This window comes from Lycium barbarum, chromosome 11 (assembly GCF_019175385.1).
Source record: "Lycium barbarum isolate Lr01 chromosome 11, ASM1917538v2, whole genome shotgun sequence".
NCBI classification, from domain to species: Eukaryota; Viridiplantae; Streptophyta; class Magnoliopsida; order Solanales; family Solanaceae; genus Lycium; species Lycium barbarum.
Window position 1 is genome coordinate 1600270 of NC_083347.1, and position 23187 is coordinate 1623456.

At 37.0% G+C, this 23187-nt stretch overlaps 2 protein-coding genes across 4 annotated transcripts; one reads left to right on the top strand and one right to left on the bottom strand.

Moving 5' to 3' along the window:
* The first annotated feature begins 1452 nt into the window (after positions 1-1452).
* Positions 1453-12272, top strand: LOC132616818 (kinesin-like protein KIN-14F). Of its 3 annotated transcripts, none has more exons than XM_060331505.1 (18): positions 1453-1710; positions 1886-1994; positions 2143-2344; positions 5727-5890; positions 6525-6665; positions 6771-7130; positions 7486-7554; positions 7664-7876; positions 8010-8091; positions 8181-8276; positions 8351-8530; positions 8759-8865; positions 8973-9151; positions 9293-9457; positions 9544-9961; positions 10048-10215; positions 10686-11386; positions 11771-12272. In XM_060331505.1, exons 3-18 carry the CDS (start codon positions 2173-2175, stop codon positions 12015-12017), a joined length of 3462 nt encoding a protein of 1153 aa, XP_060187488.1. In that variant the 5' UTR covers positions 1453-1710; positions 1886-1994; positions 2143-2172; the 3' UTR covers positions 12018-12272. The 3 variants fall into 3 exon arrangements, with proteins under 3 accessions (XP_060187488.1, XP_060187485.1, XP_060187486.1); XM_060331502.1 differs by having other exon boundaries at positions 1886-1945; XM_060331503.1 differs by lacking the exon at positions 1886-1994.
* LOC132617467 (annexin D5-like) lies at positions 5608-23187 on the bottom strand. Its single transcript, XM_060332466.1, has 15 exons — positions 23103-23187; positions 22756-22851; positions 16003-16148; positions 15658-15837; positions 14696-14889; positions 14553-14577; positions 14391-14480; positions 13351-13578; positions 10667-11076; positions 10010-10197; positions 9775-9920; positions 9536-9667; positions 9337-9461; positions 7455-7832; positions 5608-5957 (listed from the first exon to the last, which is right to left on the bottom strand). Exons 1-8 carry the CDS (start codon positions 23185-23187, stop codon positions 13375-13377), a joined length of 1020 nt encoding a protein of 339 aa, XP_060188449.1. The 3' UTR covers positions 5608-5957; positions 7455-7832; positions 9337-9461; positions 9536-9667; positions 9775-9920; positions 10010-10197; positions 10667-11076; positions 13351-13374.

Consider the following 23187-nt stretch of genomic DNA (forward strand, 5'->3'; position numbering starts at 1 on the left):
ATAAAGGGGTATATGTAAATAATGAGTTTTTTCTTTTAAGCTGCTTATGTGGTGTCTTTTTTACTCTTTCACGCGCATAAAGTCGTTTGACATCACTTGCTATGCCATGTGGCAGCTCCGGGGTGTTTTTAAATTCACTCAGTCAAGTTTAGGAGTGTTTTTAATACTAGGCATAGTTCGGAGATAAAAGTAATAATCCCCGCTAAATTTGAGGATGTTTTAACCATTTTAGTCATTAATAATTTACTTCTGCACCCTCACTTTGAAAATAGTGTAAGTATTTTGTTATTCTCTAAAAACACCGTGCTCTTTCCTCTTAAAATAATGATGTGATTCCTCACCCTGAATTTTATGTTTGTTCAAAGAATCTACTCTAGGATTTGGATGTCACCCAAAAGACAATTGTCATTTCCTTTCTTTGGGAGGGGAGAAATGAATTACAATATTACTATTTTTTATCAACCTGGACAATGAAATAGAAGTAGGATTCACGTGAGTCGATCCACTAATCTTGAAGTTTGACCCGCATTCCTAATGGATCTTTTCTAATCCACTATTACTTGTAATTAAAAGAAGTTGATAAACCACACAACGGTTACGTTTCAATCCTAAATAAGTTAGATGCTGAATTTTTTTTCATTTAGATTCAGATAAGACCATTTAAATTAAAAAAATTGACATGACTCATTTTTTCTTTTATAATTCATACACTTGTACTTCTTTGTCCAATCTAATGTTAGAGATCCAAAAATTTTCAATTCTTGTTTCGCATTGGATGGGCATAGCTGCTTTCTATTTAATAGACAGTAATTTCCAGCAGCAAGATCCATAAATGACCATATTCTTTTATCCCCAAGTGATATTATCATCATTTACAATATTATAGTCCCATCTTCATGCATGTTTTATTTATATACGTTTTCATTATTTTTGGATAGACTCAGTATTTGGACCAAAACTATATTGATTTGATGTAAATTAAATATCAAATATTTGTATGTTCTTACCATATCTTATTCATTATCCTATAAATATTTGTCCCATCTTCATAAGAAGAATATCACGATTTTAATTTAGAGAGTCACACTATTATCGTTGACTACAAGTTTAAAATAGTATTAACTATACATCCTTAAATATAGTAATATTTTTGTATTAACGGCGATGTTCGAACAAGCTTGTGAGCAGTGAATTTTAAAAAGGGAAAGTCAAAATGCCATCAACTTGGGGCTAGATCTTGCCGCCTAGTCCAACGTTCAATGGTCCCCAAACTGGAAACCACCTGTCAACACCTGAATTGCTCTATAACTCGCCACGTGGAGCCGTTACACATCGCCGTCAAAACACTTAACAGCCCATTCACATTCAATCCGTACAACTTCCGTCAACTTCCCCGTTAAAACAAGACTCCAATAAAGAGAACGTTTTGTTTTACTCAAAAATCTTACTATATTAAAACAGAGTCTCTCTGTTTTCTTCTCTCAGTGTGTCCGTTGCATTAAATAAAAACTCTGCCTATATTTCTTCAATCCTTAATTATCAAACACGAGAAGCTCGTTAAACATTTTCATCAATCATCAATTCATTTTTTTTTAAGCTGTTCAGATCCAAAATCCACAACCGTTCGATGACTTTTAATCTTCTACTTTGATCTTCTTCATAGTTCTTTCACTTTCCAGCATCCATTGCAAACTTCTTACTCTCTGACAGGTACTTTGAATCTATAAATCAACTAGTTTGTTAATTTTTCTCATTTTTATAGCAAATGCACTTCTTTGGAACAACTATCTATTGTTCCAGTCACCTACCTACACCATTACTCTCTTTGTATTAAAGCACAGCTCGATGTTGAGTTGACCAAATATTTGAAATCAATCGATAACAGGCGACGTGGAGGCCAAGTCAACAAAGAAGTTTGTTTAATACAAAGGAAATGAGAGTTTAGGTAAGTAAAGTGAACAATGGACAGTTGAGATATGAAGCTAATAGTTTAGGTGTGTTTTTGACACTTAAGTCTTTCTTACTTAATTAAGTTATGATGTGTTTTGTTTCAAATGTGATTTATGATTCATGCACCTGCTAATATGCATGAACTTTTTAATTAATGAGCAAAATTTCCTGTTTTGGTGAAATGTTGTACAGGAGAAAAGTTTATTGAGAAAATCAACAAAGATGCCGCAGGAGATTAATCAAAATCAGAGCAATTCATTGTTTAACAGTCCCGTTAAGAACTTGAGAGGATTGAAGGGAAATTTGGGTTACAATTGTAGTAGTAATGAAGCTTCTTACACAGAACAGATGTTCAACGACCGTGATTTAGCTCAAAGAAAAGCTCAAGAAGCAGGTATGTAATACGTCATAAGTATTTACTCTTTTAATTTTATTTTTATAACGGTAGTGTCTGGACGCGTCACTCCAAAAAAATATAGATACTAGATAGTTCTATCCATCATGAGTTTTACAGATGAGAAAGAAAGTACCTACACTATGTGGGATTTGAATTTGTCTACGTTCGTCCTACTTTATTGACCGTTACTTAGGTCCCACTGGCGGAGCTACAATTTCATAAGAGGAGATTTAGAGAATTTACTTCTACAATGTCATACTTAGATTTGAACCTTGACCATAAGTAATTTTTAAACCTCGTTTTTCCACTATACTAGAATATTCACTTGTATTAAGGGATGAGAAAATATTCTTTATTATACTTGCTCATTATAAGCGAGGGAGATTCAGTTGAATCGGCGTACCACAACCTAGCTTCAACGGTTAGGCCACACCCCCTTAGATGCAATGAGTCTTTACTTTTTGTAGTTAGAAAATTGACTTTAATTATAGGAACAAAAATATTAGGCGATTTCTTTTGATTTATTTAAGTTTTGATGGATAAAATTATCCGATACTTATGCTGATAGAAAATAACATACACTTATAAAATTAGTCGAAGTATATACAAGTTGAAGAGGACACCACGATTATAAACAACAAATGATCATGCGAACAAAAGAAACTAAGATTATTCTATTTACTCAACATGCAAAGAGGGGTAGTGGTGTTGTTACACCAAGAATTTGAATTTAAGATGAAAAAGAGGAAATAAAGAAATAAAGATTGTCCCTCACATCATGATGTTATAGAATGTGGAGTAGTTGACTCACTGATGTTAGACTATCACTTGAAAAGTTTCTAGCCGCCAATTTGGTCCACCACCATTATTGTTCTTTTGCCTAAACAAAGTTAATCTTTTTGTATAAATAACTAATTAGGAGAATATATTTTCCTTGAATGACGCTTAAAGAAGTTTGTTAATGATTAATCATTACACCAAAGTGCACTACAAACCTTATGCAACACGATTTGGGCTAAGATTGGATCCAAAGAACATAACTCTACTTTTATGTACATGTGGGGCAAAATGCACTCAGACTCAGTTTTGAGATTGCTGTGAACTTTTTCTTTTCCAATTGATTAATCCAGGACTTCATTTTTTTTAATTTTTTTTTAAGACCAATATAGCAGTACCCAATATGTTTTGGCATTTGTTTCTTGCACCTTTGTATTTGTACAATTTCGTCTTGTAAGTTCCCAACAACTTTTGGTAAGTACTTAAATTTGGTGATTAGAATGTTAGATACCGAAGGTTGTAACATTTATTTCTAGTCACCTAGAAATTCATCTTATATTAAAGTGATGTGTGGGCTCAATGTTAGGACAAAGAAAAGATGATAAATAGGCCATAGTCATTTATAGGAACTATCGGAGGATGCAGGGTACATGCAACGGGTAGAGGTACATTCACTTGACTATAAAGGAGGAATTAAAACTTTGAGCTTATGGATTCTGAATTCTAAAAAAAAATGTAGCTTACCATGTTTTAAATGAATTATTTATACGTATAAAGTAAATTTTTAAAACAATTATAAGATTTGAATCAAACCTTTTAAATTCGGCCGAATTCATAATCATAATTGTAGCCCTGGCCCCACTTGACTATGTACTTGTTAACACCCCACCCCCCCCCCCCCCCCCCAAAAAAAAAAACAACCACCCAAGACTGATTAATTGAATACGAGAAAATTACACTATACATATTTGAAATTATATAGTATGTGTGTGTCGATGCATACACGCATATATATAACAAGGAAAAGCTTCAAACTTAGTGACAAAGACGGTTCAAAAACTATTTTAGGTCATTGATTTGCTTTCAACTTAAATATTATATTTCGAGTTTTTTTGTTTCAAATCCTGTCTCCGCCACTGTCTTCGCCAGACATGAGGTTTGGGCCTCAAGGCTCGTCTATTTCAGGAGCCTCTACTTTTAGGTAGGAAAAATGGCCATGAAAGCAAATGTAAGAAAAAGATGAGCTTTTGAGTTTCAAGTAGGGCTATCTCTTATACATTATTGCCTGTCTATGAACCCATTTGCAGGAGCCTCAGTAGCCCAGAAGGTGCTTTGTTAAAAAGACTAATTTATTGGCCAAAAAAATTGATGAATTGCAAGTGGCCAAGTTTGCATTAAATATTGACGAGAGATTCATTTTTATTCACTGTTTAGAAAATTTTTACCCAATCAAAATGTTTAAAAGTTACAAATCAGTAAAATTGGCTCAATAATTTGAGAAAAAGGTAAGTAAACCAGTCAGATTGTACCAAGTACATAAAGTTCTTTACACTTTCTAATCATCTTAATCAGAAAAAAAAGTTCTTTCTATATTCACTTCAAGTTAGTTGTGATGTTTTCTTTCATCAAGAAAACACACAAGTATAAAACGTTTAGTGTTAGACTCTGCCGTATCTTTTATTTGGATAGAGCTCCTATTAATGAAGTAATAATAGTAAGTAGAAGAAACTTTTGAAACTTTTTCTAATAAAGCACCTTGTGTTAATTCTCCTGAAATGAAAAGAAAGTTAAAGAAAACAATAATATTACAAGCACTCAAATATATTTTTCTAAGGGAACATATGGAGTCAATCGGAAAAACACCTGATAATAAGTAGTTATTATAAATTATTTTTTCCAGTTTAATTTTAATTTGTATGGCGTAGTTTGATTGGAATTATTTTACTAGAAAGAAAACAAAATTCAAACTGGTGTTTTTTAAAATAAAATAAAGTCTGTCATAACGTTATTAGAATTTTGGGATTTATGATCTTAAATATGTCAATGACATTCGTGTAATTATAAAAATTGTTATTAATGACAAAATAGAAAGTTATAAAATTTTCAAATTTAAAAATGTACTCGTCCTTTTGTAACAACTACTATACTAAAAAAATAATATCATTCTTTTTTAAACATAGAGCATTAAAGAGGGATAAACAGTTGCGTTGACAATATTTGGTTAAGTAGAGAAGAAAAGTAATGAAAAGTACTCCCTCCGTTCACTTTATTTGCCCACTATACTAAAAATAAATTTTTATTTTTACTTTGTCCACTTTAGCATATCAAGAGAAAGACAAACTTTTTTCTTCTTGTTTTATCCTTAACATTATTTATTTCCAAATCATTTTTCAAGTCTATTAAGACTGTACACTAATTAATGGGCATTATGGTAACATATATATATATATTAGTTATTAATTTTTAAGGGGTGTGCAAAGTCAAAAGTGAACGGAAGGAGTAGTATTAATTGCCACCATGCAGGGGGAAACTAAGCCATACAATGACACTGTTGGTTAAGTAGCTTCCAAATTCTACGTAATTAAAAGGTTGGAACTTGCAGCTTCAAGGAGGTACCAGGCGGCGGAATGGCTGCGACAGATGTACTCTGGTGCATCGGAGCTGCTCCCAGAAGAACCCACGGAAGAAGAATTCCGTTGTGCTCTTCGCAATGGCCTTATTCTCTGCAACGTCCTCAACAAAGTCAATCCTGGGGCTGTTCACAAGGTACCCTCTTTACACCTCATTTCTGTGTTTACTTGTCGAGTTCAACTTCTATAAATTGCCAGGTCCCCTGGAAGAACATAACTTCAGTTAGTTGCCATAAAGATTTTGAGTTACACACACTCATGACATTGTAATTATTTTAACCGGTTATAGCAGGTTATACTCTATTTTCCAAGTTATTATATCAGGTTTGATATGTACCTTATTTTGTCAGACAACTTTACCTAATGGTGTACAAATTCTTTGTACTGTCATTGCACAAAACATAAACTCGTCCATAAATGTGGGATTAGTAACTAAAAAATAAAGTGTTTACCTGTTACAACAAGTAAAAATATATTACTGTATTAGTGTAAAAAATAAATTTACGCTGTCAATATATATAAGTTAAATTCCTACTTATATACACTAGCAGTTTGTAAACTCATATCATTTGGACCCGGTCATCAATAGGTATCTAATATCAGTGTGTTTAAGTATGGGATACACAGATAGTAGCTCCTAAAATGCCTGTTTGACAATGATCAGGCAAAGAAGGGATCCATGTAACATAATTTGTACTTAAATGGACAATGTCCTTAAAAAACGGATTCTTGAACAGCTCAGTAACCATGTTTTGATACCACATATGCAGGTGGTGGTGAATTCAGTGGTAGATATGTCCTCAGAATGCGCGGCCCAATCTGCTATTCAATACTTCGAGAACATGAGGAACTTCCTTGTAGCTGTTGGCAAAATGCAGCTTTTAACGTTTGAAGCATCTGATCTTGAAAAGGTTAGAATAATCAGTTTGTTCACATTGGCCCAAATTATATGCAAGAGTGTTTCACATTGTTTTTCCAAGATACATTGTATTCAGCTAAGGTTTTTGAACTTGTAGGGTGGCTCATCAAGCAAAGTTGTAGACTGCATTTTGTGCCTAAAAGGATATTATGAATGGAAGCAGGCTGGAGGAATTGGAGTTTGGAAATATGGTGGAACTGTCAGGATCACGTCCTGTCCTAAAGGATCACCGTCCTCTTTTGGTAGTAGTGACAGTGCGGATGAGTCACTGGATGACTCCGAGTCTTCACAATTTGACCAGCTGTTGGAATTTCTCCATTTATCTGGCGACGTCTCACTTGAAGAATCAAATGCTGCCAATATACTGACCTTCCTCTTTGATCGCTTTGGTCTCGGGCTTCTACAGGCTTATCTTATGGAGAGGAATGGAGTTGAGGACTTCCCATTGAATTTAATGGTAGGTAAGACTGTGTTGTCTATCTAAAAACAGGAAGTCCGTGTTACATTTATTCCTTTTGGACTTAAGAATCTACTCCCTCCGTCCCAATTTATGTGAAGGTGTTTGACTGGGCACGAAGTTTAGGAAAGAAAGGAAAACTTTTGAAACTTATAGTCTAAAACAAGCCAGTCATCTCATTCAGGGTAGAATAGGCATTTTAAAGTTAAGATGTTACTACTAAATATAAAAAAGGTCTCATTCTTTATGGCACATAAATTGGTGCAGTAGGGAGTACCAGTTTTCGGGCTGAATCTCATGTTAGGTGAATTTCAAGTGTCATACCTTCTTGTGGACTAAGGATGAACATTTGCAGGTAATTGATGCTGTGCTGAGGAAAGTAGTCAAAAACTTTTCTGGGTTGCTGGTTTCTCAAAGCAATCAGGTAACAAGAACAATCTTATTATAGGCATTTCTTGTGTATTACCAATATTAAAGCCAATTCACCATTATGACCGAATGTGGTAGATTGATAGCTTGTTTGACACCTGCAGCTCAGGCTATTCTTGAAGAAAATATTGGCAGATGAGTGCAGTCCTTTATCAAGATCAGAAGTTCTAGAAGCCATATCAAATTATCTGCGGCACAGAACTAGTTTGGTCTCCAGTGACTGCATTTGTGGCGGGAAACGTGAAAGCAACTGGCATAACAATGGTTTCACCGCTGCCAATGAAGAAATAGTTGATGTACAACAAAAGGAGTTAGAGGTATCATAATTTGACTAAGCAAGTTGACTGAATTATGGCTAACAATTTGTTGGTAGCAAATAATATGGAAGCAAATAAACAATGAAGACTAATGAGGAAACAATTGATTGTTGGCTTTTATGTTATGTTTCAGGAGCTCAAAATCTTTTGCAGAGACACCAAGCTAGATGTTCAAAAGTATAAGTCAGGGTGGGAAGACGAGTTTAGAAGGCTCGGTTAGTACTAACTTAATGTCCTCCTATGTAGAAAATGAGTAAACTTTTGCTCATCTATATTTCTATAATCTGAAAGTGATTTTCCTCAGTGCACCATATCAAGGGCCTCGAGGTAGCCTCCTCTTCTTATCACAAAGTTTTGGAAGAAAATCGCATGCTGTTCAATCAAGTGCAAGACCTAAAAGGTAAGTTTCTTGAATTCTCACATTCTCATTTAAGATTATTTATGACATGAAAGTTAAGTTTACTTCTACTTCAGGGACAATAAGGGTTTATTGTAGAGTTAGGCCATTCCTATCAGGACAACCTGATATGCAGTCCACAGTAGATTATATTGGCGAAAATGGAGATATCATGATTGTCAATCCTCGTAAGCAGGGTAAAGATGCAAGGAAGATTTTCACTTTCAACAAGGTCTTTGGAACTAAAGTAACTCAACGTATGTCTTCTTTCTCGTCTCGTTCTAGCACCTTCCCTTTTTTATTTATTTATAATAAGTAGCACATTTCCTTCTCTTTGTTATGACTACTGGCGCATAATATATGAGAAATCTATCCTTTACTTGATTTGCTTGAACAATGAATTCAAGATGCCTTATTTCCTTTTATCATAAGATTGTGTTTGTGCAGTATTCTCTTAATCGATATATTTCTTTTTGTATTTGCAGAACAAATATACGTGGACACTCAACCGTTGGTTAGATCCGCCCTTGATGGTTTTAATGTTTGTATCTTTGCCTATGGACAGACTGGCTCAGGAAAGACATACACTATGGTATTTTCAAGTGAAATAAGTGTTATTATTAGTTTTATGAGACAGAATTGGTGTTATAGTATTGATTAGCTGTATTTTATAACTGCATATATATTTAATACTTTCAGAGTGGGCCAGACTTGACAACAGATGAGACATGGGGTGTAAATTATCGTGCTTTGCGTGATTTGTTCAGCACTACAAACGAAAGAAGGGACATGATAGAGTATGAAGTAGGAGTCCAAATGATTGAGATATATAATGAACAAGTGCGAGATCTCTTAGTCATTGACGGGGCTAACAGGCGATATCCTTTACATAGATATATGATGAATTATATAGTAACATGCTCACCTAAACTGCATCACCTACACAGTTAAAAATTTGGATTTAATTTCTTGAGAATGACTCTTTTTTTTGTTTGTTGTCTAACCTTAACATTCCACACATTGGATATACGAAATAATTCTCAACTGAATGGCCTCAACGTACCTGATGCTAGTTTGATTCCAGTTAAATGCACACAAGATGTTCTTGAATTGATGAGAATTGGGCAAAAGAACCGTGCTGTCGGTGCTACTGCTTTAAATGAGAGGAGCAGCAGGTCTCACAGGTACCTGTTACATAAGTAGACGAACATTATGAACTGTCGAATTATTTATAACTGTATTTCTTCTTTAATTCTTCCTACATTTGCAGTATTCTGACAGTTCATGTCCGAGGGAAAGAGATTGTATCTGGATCTACATTAAAGGGATGCCTTCACCTCGTGGATTTAGCCGGAAGTGAGAGAGTAGATAAATCTGAAGCTGTTGGCGAGAGACTGAAAGAGGCGCAACATATAAACAGATCTTTGTCAGCATTGGGAGATGTTATCTCTGCTCTTGCACAAAAGAGCTCACATATTCCTTACAGAAATAGCAAGCTTACCCAAGTGTTACAAGATTCATTAGGTGGTCAGGCAAAGACATTGATGTTTGTGCACATAAATCCAGAGGCAGATGCATTTGGAGAAACAGTTAGCACACTCAAATTTGCTGAGAGGGTTGCCTCCATAGATCTTGGCGCAGCTCGATCTAACAAAGAAACTGGTGAAATCCGAGACATGAAAGAAGAGGTCTAACTTCTTAAATCACTGGTTGAAAATACCAAAGAACTCTTGTACCTGTAATTGATGTCTCTGTGTTTTTGTGGTTGATTTAGATCTCAAACCTTAAGCAAGTGCTGGAGAAGAAGGAAGCCGAACTTGAACTCCTAAAAAGTAGTGCAAATGTTCGAGGGCAAGCATCACCTCTACGATCTATGAGACACGTTGGTAATGCTAGCTTGAAAACAGAAGCCAATCAGCGTCCTCTAGATGACAGTAGAGAGGTAAATGAGTTGGAATTCCAAGTAAAACATCATATTCACATAGGCTGATTTCATGAGAAACCCGATATCTTGCTTACATATCCTTTGGGGTTATTTGCAAGAAATCATTTCCAGAAAGTAATCTACTCCTATAGCCCATTTGGTCAAGTTTCCAAAATTTGCTTATTTTAAAAAGTGTTTTCCAAAAAAGTACTTTTGGAGAGTACCAGTTTATGTTTAGCTAATCAATTTGAAAAGCACGTTTACCATTATTTTGCAGTAATTTGTGCTTGATCAATGTTCCAAAAGCACTCTTGATAAAAAGCTATTTTTTTTTTTAGCTTTTGAGAAACAACTTCTGCTACTACTCAAAGAACCTTTTTTTCCCCTAAAAGCTTGGCTAAACACCTCAATTTTGTAAACTTAGCAATTTTGGCTTCCTAGAAGCTTGGCAGAACAGGGTACTAATTACCTCTATTGTGGTGAGATAGGTACGGAGTTGTTCATCAGGCAAACAAAGAAGGTCCCAGTTTCCCTCAAAGTTCACGGACAAGGATTTTGTGCCAAAAATGCCCTTGCTCACAGAGGAAAAATCAGCAGTTTCCGCCATGAGGAGATCACCATCTCCACCTGTTAGAAGATCAATATCAACTGATAGAGGTGCTCATGTTAGAAGCAGAATTAAGCCGGAAACACATGAAAATCCACCAGTAATGAAACTTCCCTTTCCTGCTAGAGCTCCTGTCACTATCAATAAGCCAGTTACCAACATGCCGTCTATTGTCTCTTCGGATAAAACAAGAGGATGTCAGAGTCAATCCAGGCAGGAAAATATCTCTGATGTTCTATATAGCCTTCAGAAGATGAGCAACAGGAAAATTCCTGAACATGACGAGGAGCAGTTTAAGCAAGTGCTTAATGTACGACAAGGTGCAATTAGAAAAAGCAAAAACGAGAACAAGATCAAAGGCAAGCATCAATTATCAACTAAAATACAGATTAAATCAGATGTTTCAGTGACACTGCTTTCTGATGGAGGTCATGGTGGAATGATCGACGAGGCTCAGAGAAGCGACGTTTCTGAGTCTGAAAACGAGAATGGATTTGTTGGATCCAATATAAGTGGCACTATAAGGTTTGGTAATGGAAATCTTCCAAGAGGCTTCTCAAGGAACTCTCAAAATGTTGAACGGTATGACCTACTCTCTTGAGAATTAACATGTTACGCCCCCCATTTCAATTTGTTTGTCTTAGTTTGCCTTGGCACAGGGTTTAAGAAAGTCAAAGAAATTTTTTAATCTTGTGTTCTTAAACTAAATATATGTATAATTTACCAAAGAGTCCTTTAATCTTGTGGTCTTAAATATGTCCTGTGGCCTGTGGGATATAGAAATTAAAAAGTTATCAAATTAGGAAAGAGACATTTTCTTAAAACATAGTAAAAAGGAAAGTAAGACAAACAAATTGAAACAGAGGGAGTAGCTATTTAAACTGGCAAGTGATTTATGGCGCTTAAAGAATTTGAATGAATCTAGCACCCTTTTGGTGTTTGTATTAACTGATTGATATTATACAGAGAAATATCAGAGACAGTTGAAGCATTTCTTGCTGGTAAATATGAAGACAGACCTTCAAGTGGCAATAACATGCTTCGAAATGCTGAGGTAAACAATTCATTCAATCCTGAATTCAAGAAACCTGAGGATAAACCTTCAAACGCCAATAGAATTGCTCGGAATTCAAAGGAAGTGAGCAACTCATTGGCTCCAGAATTGAAAAGAAGCAGATCAACACCACGCGGAAAATATATGTTTTTGCCCTAAGAGAAGTTCGATACTTATATACTACACATCATTTGGATCAACTAATTTGTTAGTTCTTGTACAGCGAGTTCATACATTTTGGAGCAATTCCCTCATACTATTTCGAGAAAGTTGAAATGGTTGAGGATGTCATTGAGGACTTCAACCAGTAATGTATCCTCAAACTTTATTTGAAGTGATATATATTACCATGTATTTATATACAAACTGATAAAACTCTAAAATATATCTACAAAAAGTTGTACTTTTTTCTGATATATTGAATGAAAGATCAAAGGGTTTGTGAGGATAAACGAGCGTGGATAAAAATGGCATGCCAGTCAAGTAAAATTATTCCATAATGTCGTGAATTCATTCAGTATCCAGCTGCTAATCAATCCATAAAATGAATCTACTTTCAATTTATTATTTCTGTTTGGAAGGAAAATTAGTGAACTTTCATCAGTTAAAGACAAGATCTAGAGATTGTTCCTTACAAACTCTCTTCCTAGCACCAGCAGTGAAAGATTTAGATGGCAATATCTCATCCATAGGCTACCATGACTAATGAGTAATGACTTTCAACTGGGAAATTAGTCCCCAGGCATGACGAAATACCTAGCATTATAAGATTCATCGATCTAGAAGTCAAATCAAGCAATATTTATAACCAAAAAGAGAAAAGAGTCGCAAATTAAAGTGAGAATACATATCATGATTAAGTGATAAAATTTTATACGCAAGGCACGTCTTGCATTCATTTACTTCGTGTAAACACCGGAAGCAGATAAGCCTTTTTTGTTCCTTTTATTGTTTATTTGCTTTTACAACTGTTATATAACTCTTCCACGTCTATATTTGGTTTGCCATGGACTCTGGTATGCCCTCAAAACTTAAAAATAATCTAGTTTCCGTGAAAAAAATAAATTATTTCGTAATTCTAATTCATTCTTTTTATTTTGCCATGAATGTCCATGATGTTTTTATTCATTGATAATCATTTAATTCGGATTCTACTAATGGTGAATTTTCGAGTTATATTGGTGATTTTCTTAAACCTCATGAGACAAGATCAATTATAGTTGAACAACTTCAAGAGACAAGATCAAACCAAACTCAGCAATTGAGTATTAATTAACATATGGTCACAAACACTATCCAGAATCAAACCAACTCACCAATTGAATACTAATTAACATATGGTCATTTAAAGGCACTGTTCAGAATCAAACCAAACTCAACAATAGAATATTAATTAACATAGGGTAAATTTATACTTGTTTTATGGCATACTATCATTTAAACTCCATGCTTTATACATGGGCTTCAACACTGATTACATACTTAAAAACACCTGTTTTATGGTGCTGACTCTTCATTAGTTAGCTGTCCCCAGAAGAGATAGAAGAAATGTCCGATGATCATCAGAAGTCTCCGCATGCACTGCATCGTTCAGAGATTTCTTATACTTTTCCTGGTACTCCGCTTTTATATACTGCATATCGATCTCAGTTCGCGTGACTATTATCCTAATGAGAGTTGTATCGTTCGTCCCCAAGCCCTTCATCGCCTTGTGCAATTCCTGCATCCATTAAACATATGTTGAAGGAACAGATAATTTGGATGATAGTGATTTTAAGCAAACCTCTTTGGCATAAAAATCTAAACCAAAATCTATGTTGCTCGGAGTCTTCAAAAATGTTTCCGAGTGTATGTCGGATCCTCCTAAAGATACGCATTTTTGCAGAATCCGATATAAGTTCCTGGAGGATCCGAGTAACATAAACCATAATGTAGTTTAGCCACTTTCTGTTCTTCATTGAAATGAAAAAGGGGATAATAGAATTAGAGAAAAAAAGGAGGAGCTTACGAGAAGCATGAGTTCAAAAAAATCGGTGTTGCAGGCAAAATGGTTATTGTGTTTATCAGTGGCGGAGCCAGATTTTTAGTAAGGGTTCAAATTATAAAAAGGTAAACACACGAAGAAGCTATGGATTCAACATTTACTACATATACATAAAACATAAGTTTGACCTTGTATATATAGTACTCCCCCCGTCCTAATTTATTTGGCACCGTTTGACTAGGCACAAAGTTCAAGAAAGTAAGGAAGATTTTTGAAATTTGTGGTCTAAAACAAACCTGAAACATTTGTGTTGGCTATAAATCATTTCATTAAAGGTAAAAGAGGAATTTTAAAGTTAAGTTGTTTCTAATTTATAAAAAGACTCATTCTTGTTGAGATAGACTAAAAAGGAAAGTTTATCACATAAATTGCGATGGAGGGAGTATATATTTACGAAGCAGGGGTTTCAGATGAACCCACTTACGATACCCTGGCTCTGGCCCAGGTGTTTATGACTTGATAAGAACTTTAATAAATGTAACATGTACCTTCGCGAAGTATTTTGTTGGATTGTCAACACATTGCAAAATAGTCAAGAGGGCAAACTCAAAGAGTCCAGAGGTTTCACTTTTAACAGCCTGTAACAGTTGCTGTCGATTAATCAACTAAAATTGGAAACCCAAATAGGTTGCTAAACGCAGTTAGCTTACCTTTTTCAATGAGTTACCATACACGCTGTGAAACAGCCTCCCTACCTAAGGTGGGGGTAAGGTCTGCGTACACTCTACCCTCCCCAGACCCCACGTTGTGGGATTAACTGGGTATGTTGTTGTTGTTGTTGTTGTTACCATACACGCTGTGATACGCAGCGCTAACAGCAGCCAAATGCGCCCTGCTTCTTTCAGAAAAAATCCGTATAAAAGTCTTCTCATCAGTTCCCAATTTCTTCTCCCCAGCTTTGAAAAGGGCTTTAGCATCCTGTTCCACCGCGGCTCTGTCAACTTCTGGCCCTTCATAGCGCATTGCGGTTACATATGCTAGAAGCAACTGCAGTGATCAGGAGAAAATAATTAATCTTTATCTTCTTTCATAAGATCTAAGCAATATGTACGATTACAAGTTTAAAATTTAGAGACAATACAAGAGGAAGAATTCTACTCCTTTGTACAAAGGCATTTTGAGTGATTACTTTCTTGATTCTTTGCACTAACAACTTAGCCACAATCTTATATACACTTCCAAGTATACTGATTGGCCGGTAATCTCTTAATTCTGAAAACCCTTTCTTTTTTGTTATTACTGCAAGGACAACAACATTGCAACTTTTCACCCTATAGCCACTCTGATGAAAAGCATTCAAAGCTCTCATTAAATATCCTAAACTACTTTTACAGTTTTTCCTAGGCATGCTATCGTCTTTTAGGTGATCCAAATTGCTTGGTTTTTCTTCTTTCACATGGCTGTGATCATCATTAACAGGATGAAATGATAAAGAAACGGACCTTGGACCTAGTTCAACCCAAAAAGATGGCCCATGAGGTGAGAATTTCCCAAGACCATATAAAGAAGCACAAAAGTCCACATCCCACCCCCGCACGGTCAGGACTGGACGAGCGTGGAAAATATAAGATGGGGCCTAACATTGGGTAAGCAATGATTTGAGATGGGTCTGACTCTGATACCATGATTAAAAAATTAACATGTGCGGACCCATGTGCAAATTTTGGGTGCTCCAGCACCCATTAAACTCAGTCACGGAGTGTATAGGTGTATAGAAAATATAAAGGAAACAGATATAAATAGATAATAGAGCACCCCCGAACTCAAAATTCCTGGGTCCAGCACCCCCGAACTCAAAATCCTGGGTCCGCCACTAGTCCGCGAACATATCACTTCAGTGCCAGCTCGTGGATCAACACCGTCACCACTCAAATCCTTCCTTACTATTGTAGCATCCCTTGCTGCCGGGTCATACATCCATAGCAAGACTGCTTTCTGAAAAAAATCAAAAAGATAAAGATCATGAAACAGAAAACTTGAAATAGAAAACATTAAAAATGAGGAATCACAAATTCTGCCAGTTTCAGTTCTTGTTTATTTAATACTAATAGTAGTAGCAAGTTATTGAATTATCGCGAAATTTATACTGTCCATCAATACCTCAAGATCACCGCTAAGCTCTTTGGATAAGCGTTTGTTTAGCTCTTCAGAGTACATAGTTCTGTATTCCTGTTGAATAAGAGCACGCTGAGTTGCATCACGATGGGCAAGGATGTTAATGACTGCTGCTTTATCACATCCAAATCCTGCATAAAACAAGCAAGTAATTCACTCGAAGGCCACTTTCTGATTTTCAAGTACTATATATATATATATATATATATCTGCACTCATAACAAATTATGTCGGAGATTGCTAGATGTTGCATTTATATTATACATCGGAGTACATACATTCTAATTGCCGAAACTAAACCGAAATGGGATGATCATCATTTATCTGTTAATCCGATACCTGTTATAGGTGAAAGTAGTATATTTTTCTCTAAGCCGTAGTTTACTAGGAAATCTTAATGGCAGTAGATAGTATTTCATTATTTGCAAATATTAAAGATCAGTATTTGCAATAATAGTTTGGCGATCAGTATTTGCAAATACCGAACTTCAGTTTTTGAAATCCCGATGAAATATTCAAAAACTTATTTGAAGAGTATTTCGAATCAAATCACAAAATCTTCAAATTATTTTACAAGCTTGTATTTTTAATTGAGGAGCATGTTATATTCTATTTTTATTTTTAATTACACGATATGAGTGCCAAGGTTATCATTTGCTTCAGTAAGATAATACCATGGCAAATATCTGTTTTTCTCCAAAAATGTAAATGTTGCCGCACCTGTGTAGGATCCTTCAAAAATGTGCTGCTTTTGGAGGATCCGACACGCACGCGTCAACATTTTTTTAAAGTCCGAGCAACATAGGTTTTAAGCTTTCCTTACACCTGAATCACATGTTGCTCGGACTCTCCAAAATTACTGCTGCACCAGTGTTGAATCTTCCAAAAAAACACTACTTTTGAAGGACCCGACACACACCCAGAGTTATTTTGAAGAGTTCGAACAACATAGCCTAAATCACAACTTAAAGTAGTATATCACCAAAATAACTATCTTTTTCTCTTCTTCTTCCTCTTTTATTAGCCAAATGGGCCTTATGATCTTCCGTTTTGGGCAATTCGCTTCCTTTTTGGGCAATTCTGCTAATTGCCCTTCTTCTGGGGTGGTCTTTAACTTTTGCCCCTCAAATTGGTAGTCTTTAATTTTTGTCTTTCGTCAAAAACCCATGAGTTCCGGATTTGAACCCCGCTCAGTCAAAAATTTTAAAAAAATTCGCAAGGCAGAGTTTGAATTTTGCTCTACCCCTCCGGCAGATTTTGCCTTTCAAGGCATATATTTTATTTTATTTACTTTTCAAGGCAAACTTTTAGTTATGCCTTAAGAAAAAGTTCCGCCGTATGGGACATACTTTTATTATGCCTTAACTAAAAGTGTGCCCCATAAGACATAACTAAAAGTATGTTACATAAGGCCTAACTTTTCCTTAAAACATAACTAAAAGTTTGCCTTATAAGGCAAAGTCTATGCCTTAAGGAAAAGTTCTGTCTTATGGGACATACTTTTGGTTATGCCTTATTAACTAAAAATCGACCCGATAAGGCATAACTAAACTATGCCTTAAGGAAAAGTTCTGCCTTATGGGCCAACTTTTTAGTTATGTCGGATCCGGCATAACTTTAGTTTTTCGATCCGGCATACACGCCCTCAGCCCTGCCTTGCGAAATTATTTTTTTATTTTATGCCTGGGCGGGGGTTCGAACCCAGAATCTCAGGTATTCGACCACCTTTCCAAGCGAAGGGCAAAACTTAAAGACCACAAATATGAGGGGCAAAATTTAAAGACCACAAATATGAGGGGCAAAATTTAAAGACCACAAATATGAGGGGCAAAATTTAAAGACCACCCAAAAGAAGGGCAATCTGCGCAAAAAAATGTTCCTTTTTGTCATGCTTAAAGCTTAATTCACTGAATCAACAACTCATCCTCAAAACAATTCAAACATTTTAGAAGAAGAATGGAAAAGGAAACTCACAAAAATCAGCAAGATGACTTACAGTACACAGAGGCAAATTCACTGAACCCAGTAGCTTTTACCCAGACTTCGTAGATGTATTAAGAAATTTATTAAATATCTATAAATATTAACAGCACACATGCAGCAGCAGTTCCTGAAAATTAGGATAATTCAAGTTCAGTTAATTTAGGCTTTAGTTAGAGTTGTTCACTCACGTTTATCTGCTCCTATTTTCTAGGAGTTAGCATAGCACAATCTGGAGTGTTTGCTTTGTATATAAACTCCATTGCTGGTTCATTAATAGATACTTTTTTCCTTCTGATTCTCTGCATTTATATGGTATCAGCGCCAAAGAAAATACTCTAACGAGTACCTGTCCAAGATCCAAATTTTGTTTTTCATTCTCACCACACAAATGGCCGAATCTTCTACCCCAGTCGTTAATGCCGATGCCACCCTGGTCCTCAAACACTTAATTCAGTTCAACCCTTCGTCCAAGCTGCCTATTAAGCTGTCCGGCAGCCATAACTTCACTATATGGAAGACCCAAATTGCCATGCTGCTTCATGGCCATGACCTCTACGGTCATCTTGATGGTACTAAGTTGTCCCCTCCTGAAAAAATTACCACCAACGGCCTTGAATCTGCCAACCCAGAGTACAAAGATTGGTTTCGTCAAGATAAACTAATCCAAAACGCTCTCATGGCCTCTGTCGATGCCACAATTGCATCCACTGTCGCTTCTGCAGCTAACTCCAAAACTGCGTGGGATCAACTTCACACTTCCCTTGCGAACAAATAGCAAACCCGCATCTTTAGACAACAAATCTATTGCTGAATATATGCAAAAGATTCGCTCTCTTTCTGATGAACTTGCAACAGCAGGTTCACCCGTCAATAATGAAGAACTTGTGGTTAAACTATTGAGTGGACTCGGTCCAAAATTCCGTGAGATCTCAGCAGCCATACGGGCATGGGACTCTCCAATTGGCTACGCGGAACGTTTTGATAAGCTTCTTGATCATGAACTGTTCCTCAAACACGAGGACCTCAAGAAGACTACCACCCAGGTCACAGCTGCTGTTGCTCAACGGGTCACAAATCCCCCACGCAATAATCGACGCCCACCCAACAACAACAACTGGCGTCCCTCAAACAAACAGTTCGCTGACCGCAGTGCTTCCCAGTATCCGAGGGACAATTCCCAGTGGCGCAACTTCCTACACCAACCCAACCGTGTCCGTTGTCAACTTTGCGATAAATTTGGCCATACAGCAAATGTTTGCTGCTCTAGGTCCCATAACCACGTAGAAGCAACAGCAAATTGTGTTGCACAGACGACGACACATGACCCCTGGATTGTCGATTCCGGAGCATCTCACCATGTTACCCCGGATGCAAGCTCCCTCCAAAATGTTCAAGACTTCAAAGGGATCGATGAGGTGACAATGGGTAATGGTAATGTGATTCCAATTACTCAAACTGGTACTACTCATTTAAATGCATCAAATACTACCTTTAACCTCCGTAATATTTTGTGTGCTCCGGCTATCAAACGCAAACTTATTTCTGTTCATCAATTTTGCAAAGACAATCACGCCTCACTAGAATTTTTTCCTTTTAAATTTCTTGTGAAGGATCTGACTACGGGAACACCTCTTCTGTGCGGCCCGAATAAAGCAGGACTCTATGAATGGCCGTCACCGTCTCGACCAACCATCAACGTCGCCATTGCTGGACCATCCTTACATCTGCGGCATCGAAGATTGGGCCACCCCCATTCTCGAGTTTTATTTTCCATTTTAAATAATTCTCGTCTTTCATATTCTTCAAAAGACAAGTTTACTTATTGTAATTCATGTTGTTGCAATAAAGCTCACAGATTTCCAGTTTATTCAAACACGTTGTCCAGCAAATTTCCATTAGAAGTAATTTACAGTGATTTGTGGGGGCCCTCCCCAGTTGTGTCCATTGACAAAAAGCGATACTATTGTTTATTTGTTGATCAGTACACCAAATACATTTGGCTGTACACAATGAAAAACAAACATGAAGTTCAAAAAGTATTTCAAAACTTACATCCTGTGCTTGAAAAACATTTTGGTCACAAAATACTCACACTATACACTGATGGAGGCGGACAATATCAAGCTCTAGAACCTTACCTTAATTCCAATGGCATACAACACCTTGTCTTTCCCCCTTATACGCCTCAAAGGGTCGCCTTGGATGAAAGAGGTCATCGGCACCTAATCGAAACAACCAAAACACTGCTTCATCAAGCTAGTTTACCTTCCAATTTTTGGACATTTGCCTGCCATCATGCCGCTTTTCTCATAAACCGACTGCCCACCCAAACCCTTGATAACAAGTCCCCGTTTGAAGTTCTTTTCAACGAAACACCAACTTATGAATCTCTTCGTACATTTGGATGTCTATGCTACCCTTGGCTACGACCATATGCCCAAAATAAATTGGAACCATATTCCAAACCTTGTGTCTATCTTGGTTTTTCCGTCACTCATCATTGCCACCAGTGTTTTGAACCCACAAGCTCCAAAAATTTTCTCTCACGGGATGTTAAATTTTTAGAAAATATTTTCTCGTTTGATTTTTCTGATTTAAAACAAAGCTTTTCGTCTTTAAATTGGGAAAATACTTTAAGTCACACTTCTCCAGCTATGAACAATGCTTCCAATGATAATCCAGATCTCGCACTACTGCCCCCGACCATTCCTTTGATGCGAGATACACGCCAAGATCCCTGCTCACTTCGCGCCGCACAGAGAATAACCCACAGTCCCATCACCAAGGTAATTTTCAAACTCCTTCCCTGTCCCTTGATCATAAGCATCGACAAACCCCTATTGCTAATGCCCCACCACCCCATTTGATATTTCAAAGCCAACCTCCTGCCCTCTCTACTCATCCTCCCAACTTAAATCGCCGACCACCAATTACTCATGTTTATCGGCGTCGCCCAAACTCATTGCCTAATATACCGAACCAATCCTCAAGCTCTAACAGAAAAGCCAGCAGTAGCACTCTCCGTTCACCTCCCCCCACTGACCCCATAGTTCAAGTTCCACAAACTGAGCAAAATCGTGTCGTGACAAGGTCGCAAAACAGCATCTTCAAGCGACGCAAAATTGTAGACTACACTGCCCAAATAACCCAGCTCGTAACCCCTATACCTGTAACTCACAAACAAGCACAAAATTTTTCATATTGGAGAGATGCTATGCAGGTTGAGTTTGATGCATTGATGAAGAACCAGACTTGGGAATTGGTTCCACCGGACCAAGCTCCTAAAGCCTGGTATGATGCACTCACTGATTCTTTGATCCAAATGGGTTTCAAGATGTCCGAGGCCGATAATTCTCTGTTTGTTTTGCATAATTTGGGAGCAACTATTTATATTCTCATATATGTGGACGACATCATACTCATGGGCAGCAACGAAACACTCCTTCAGCAAATTATATGCTCTCTTTCTAAAAAGTTTTCTCTTAAGTATCTTGGCTTATTGCACTATTTCTTGGGCGTTGAGGTACATAGGGATGCTGATGGTCTGTTTATTTGTCAATCTAAGTATATACAGGAGGTGCTAAATGACACTCGGATGCAGGATTGCAAGGGCGTTCAGTCACCAATAAGTACCTCAACGACACTTCTGGTACATGACAGAGCCCCCAAAACTGATGGCAAAGAGTACAGGAGTGTACTTGGCAAGCTTCAGTACCTTTCGTTAACCCGACCTGACATCACATACTCAGTAAACAAGCTTACTCAGTTCAACAATTCTCCATCTGTGGTTCACTGGAAGGCAGTTAAACGTATCCTTCGGTATCTTAAAGAAACACCCCAGTATGGTATTCATATTTCCAAACAGAAATCAACTAATCTCTATGCCTATGCTGATGCTGATTGGGCGGGCGATATTAATGATCGCCGCTCAATCTCTGGTTACATTGTTTATCTAGGCACGACGCTTATTTCCTGGTGTTCTCGTAAACAACCAACTATCTCCCGCTCCTCCACTGAGGCTGAGTATCGGGCGGTTGATTCTGCCTTGTCAGAAACAAACTGGGTCACCCACTTGCTCAAGGATCTTCATGTGCCGCTGCCTGCAGCTCCCGTAATACTTTGCGATAACCTTGGGGTCACGTACATTGCTGAAAACCCAGTACATCATACCAAAATGAAGCACCTTCAGGTTGATATTCACTTTGTTCGCAACCAAGTCCGCAATGGCCTAGTCCGGGTATCACATGTTCAATCCGCTGATCAAATTGCAGATCTGCTCACCAAACCATTGTCCAACCCAGCCTTCCAGCGCATGCTTCCCAAGTTAGGTGTTGTCTCTTCACACCTAACTTGAGGGGGGGGGGGGGGGGGGGGATAACAGCACACGTGCAACAGCAGATCCTGAAAATTAGGATAATTCAAGTTCAGTTAATTTAGGCTTTAGTTAGAGTTGTTCACTCACGTTTATCTGCTCCTATTTTCTAGGAGTTAGCTTAGCAAAATCTGGAGTGTTTGCTTTGTATATAAACTCCATTGCTGGTTCATTAATAGATACTTTTTTCCTTCTGATTCTCTGCATTTATAAATATATGATTGTGAGCCTATTTATTCCTTTACATTAACTTGAGGCGGTTCATAAACTTCAAATCTTGAATTAGCCTCTTACACTACACAAGACAAATCTAATGAAGCAGACCGCATAAGTTAAATAGAAAGAAAGAGGTGAATATTAAATTAAGCAGAGGGGAATTATACCCTTCAAAGCTTTATAAAGTTGCATGGCATCATCACGGGGTGAAGTTAAAACTGAAGGAACATTCAGGCTTTGCCATTTCTCTCTCTTTCTGTTCTCTGTGCTTCTTTATTTTTATTTTTTAATTTGTTTGCCCCTTTTGGTCTGTCCTGCAGTCCTGTATTTTATGCATGCAAGGTTGATTATAGTTTGAATTAGTCCATGAAAGGTACTTTGACCTAAATAAGAAAAATCAAACCTTGTGAGAAAGTAACGCCCTTTTGGTCTGTCCTGTATTTTATGCAAGGTTCTGATTATAGTTTGAATTAGTCCATGAAAGGTACTTTGACCTAAATAAGAAAAATCAAACCTTGTGAGAAAGTAACACCATGTGCATCCAAGGTTCTGAAGTGGCGGACCCATGTGCATCCAAGGGGTTTCCAACACCTCTTCAT

Bases quoted from the DNA above. Each gene is read 5' to 3' on its own strand.
- LOC132616818 (XM_060331505.1), top strand. From the start codon at position 2,173: ATGCCGCAGGAGATTAATCAAAATCAGAGCAATTCATTGTTTAACAGT. The intron at 8,277-8,350 runs GTAAGTTTCTTG...CTTCTACTTCAG, and splicing joins TCAAGTGCAAGACCTAAAAG to GGACAATAAGGGTTTATTGT. The intron at 8,531-8,758 runs GTATGTCTTCTT...TTGTATTTGCAG, and splicing joins TGGAACTAAAGTAACTCAAC to AACAAATATACGTGGACACT.
- LOC132617467 (XM_060332466.1), bottom strand. From the start codon at position 23,187: ATGAAGAGGTGTTGGAAACCCCTTGGATGCACATGGGTCCGCCACTTC. The intron at 14,481-14,552 runs GTAAGCTAACTG...CAACTGTTACAG, and splicing joins ATGGTAACTCATTGAAAAAG to GCTGTTAAAAGTGAAACCTC. The intron at 13,579-14,390 runs GTACATGTTACA...TAATGGATGCAG, and splicing joins CAACAAAATACTTCGCGAAG to GAATTGCACAAGGCGATGAA.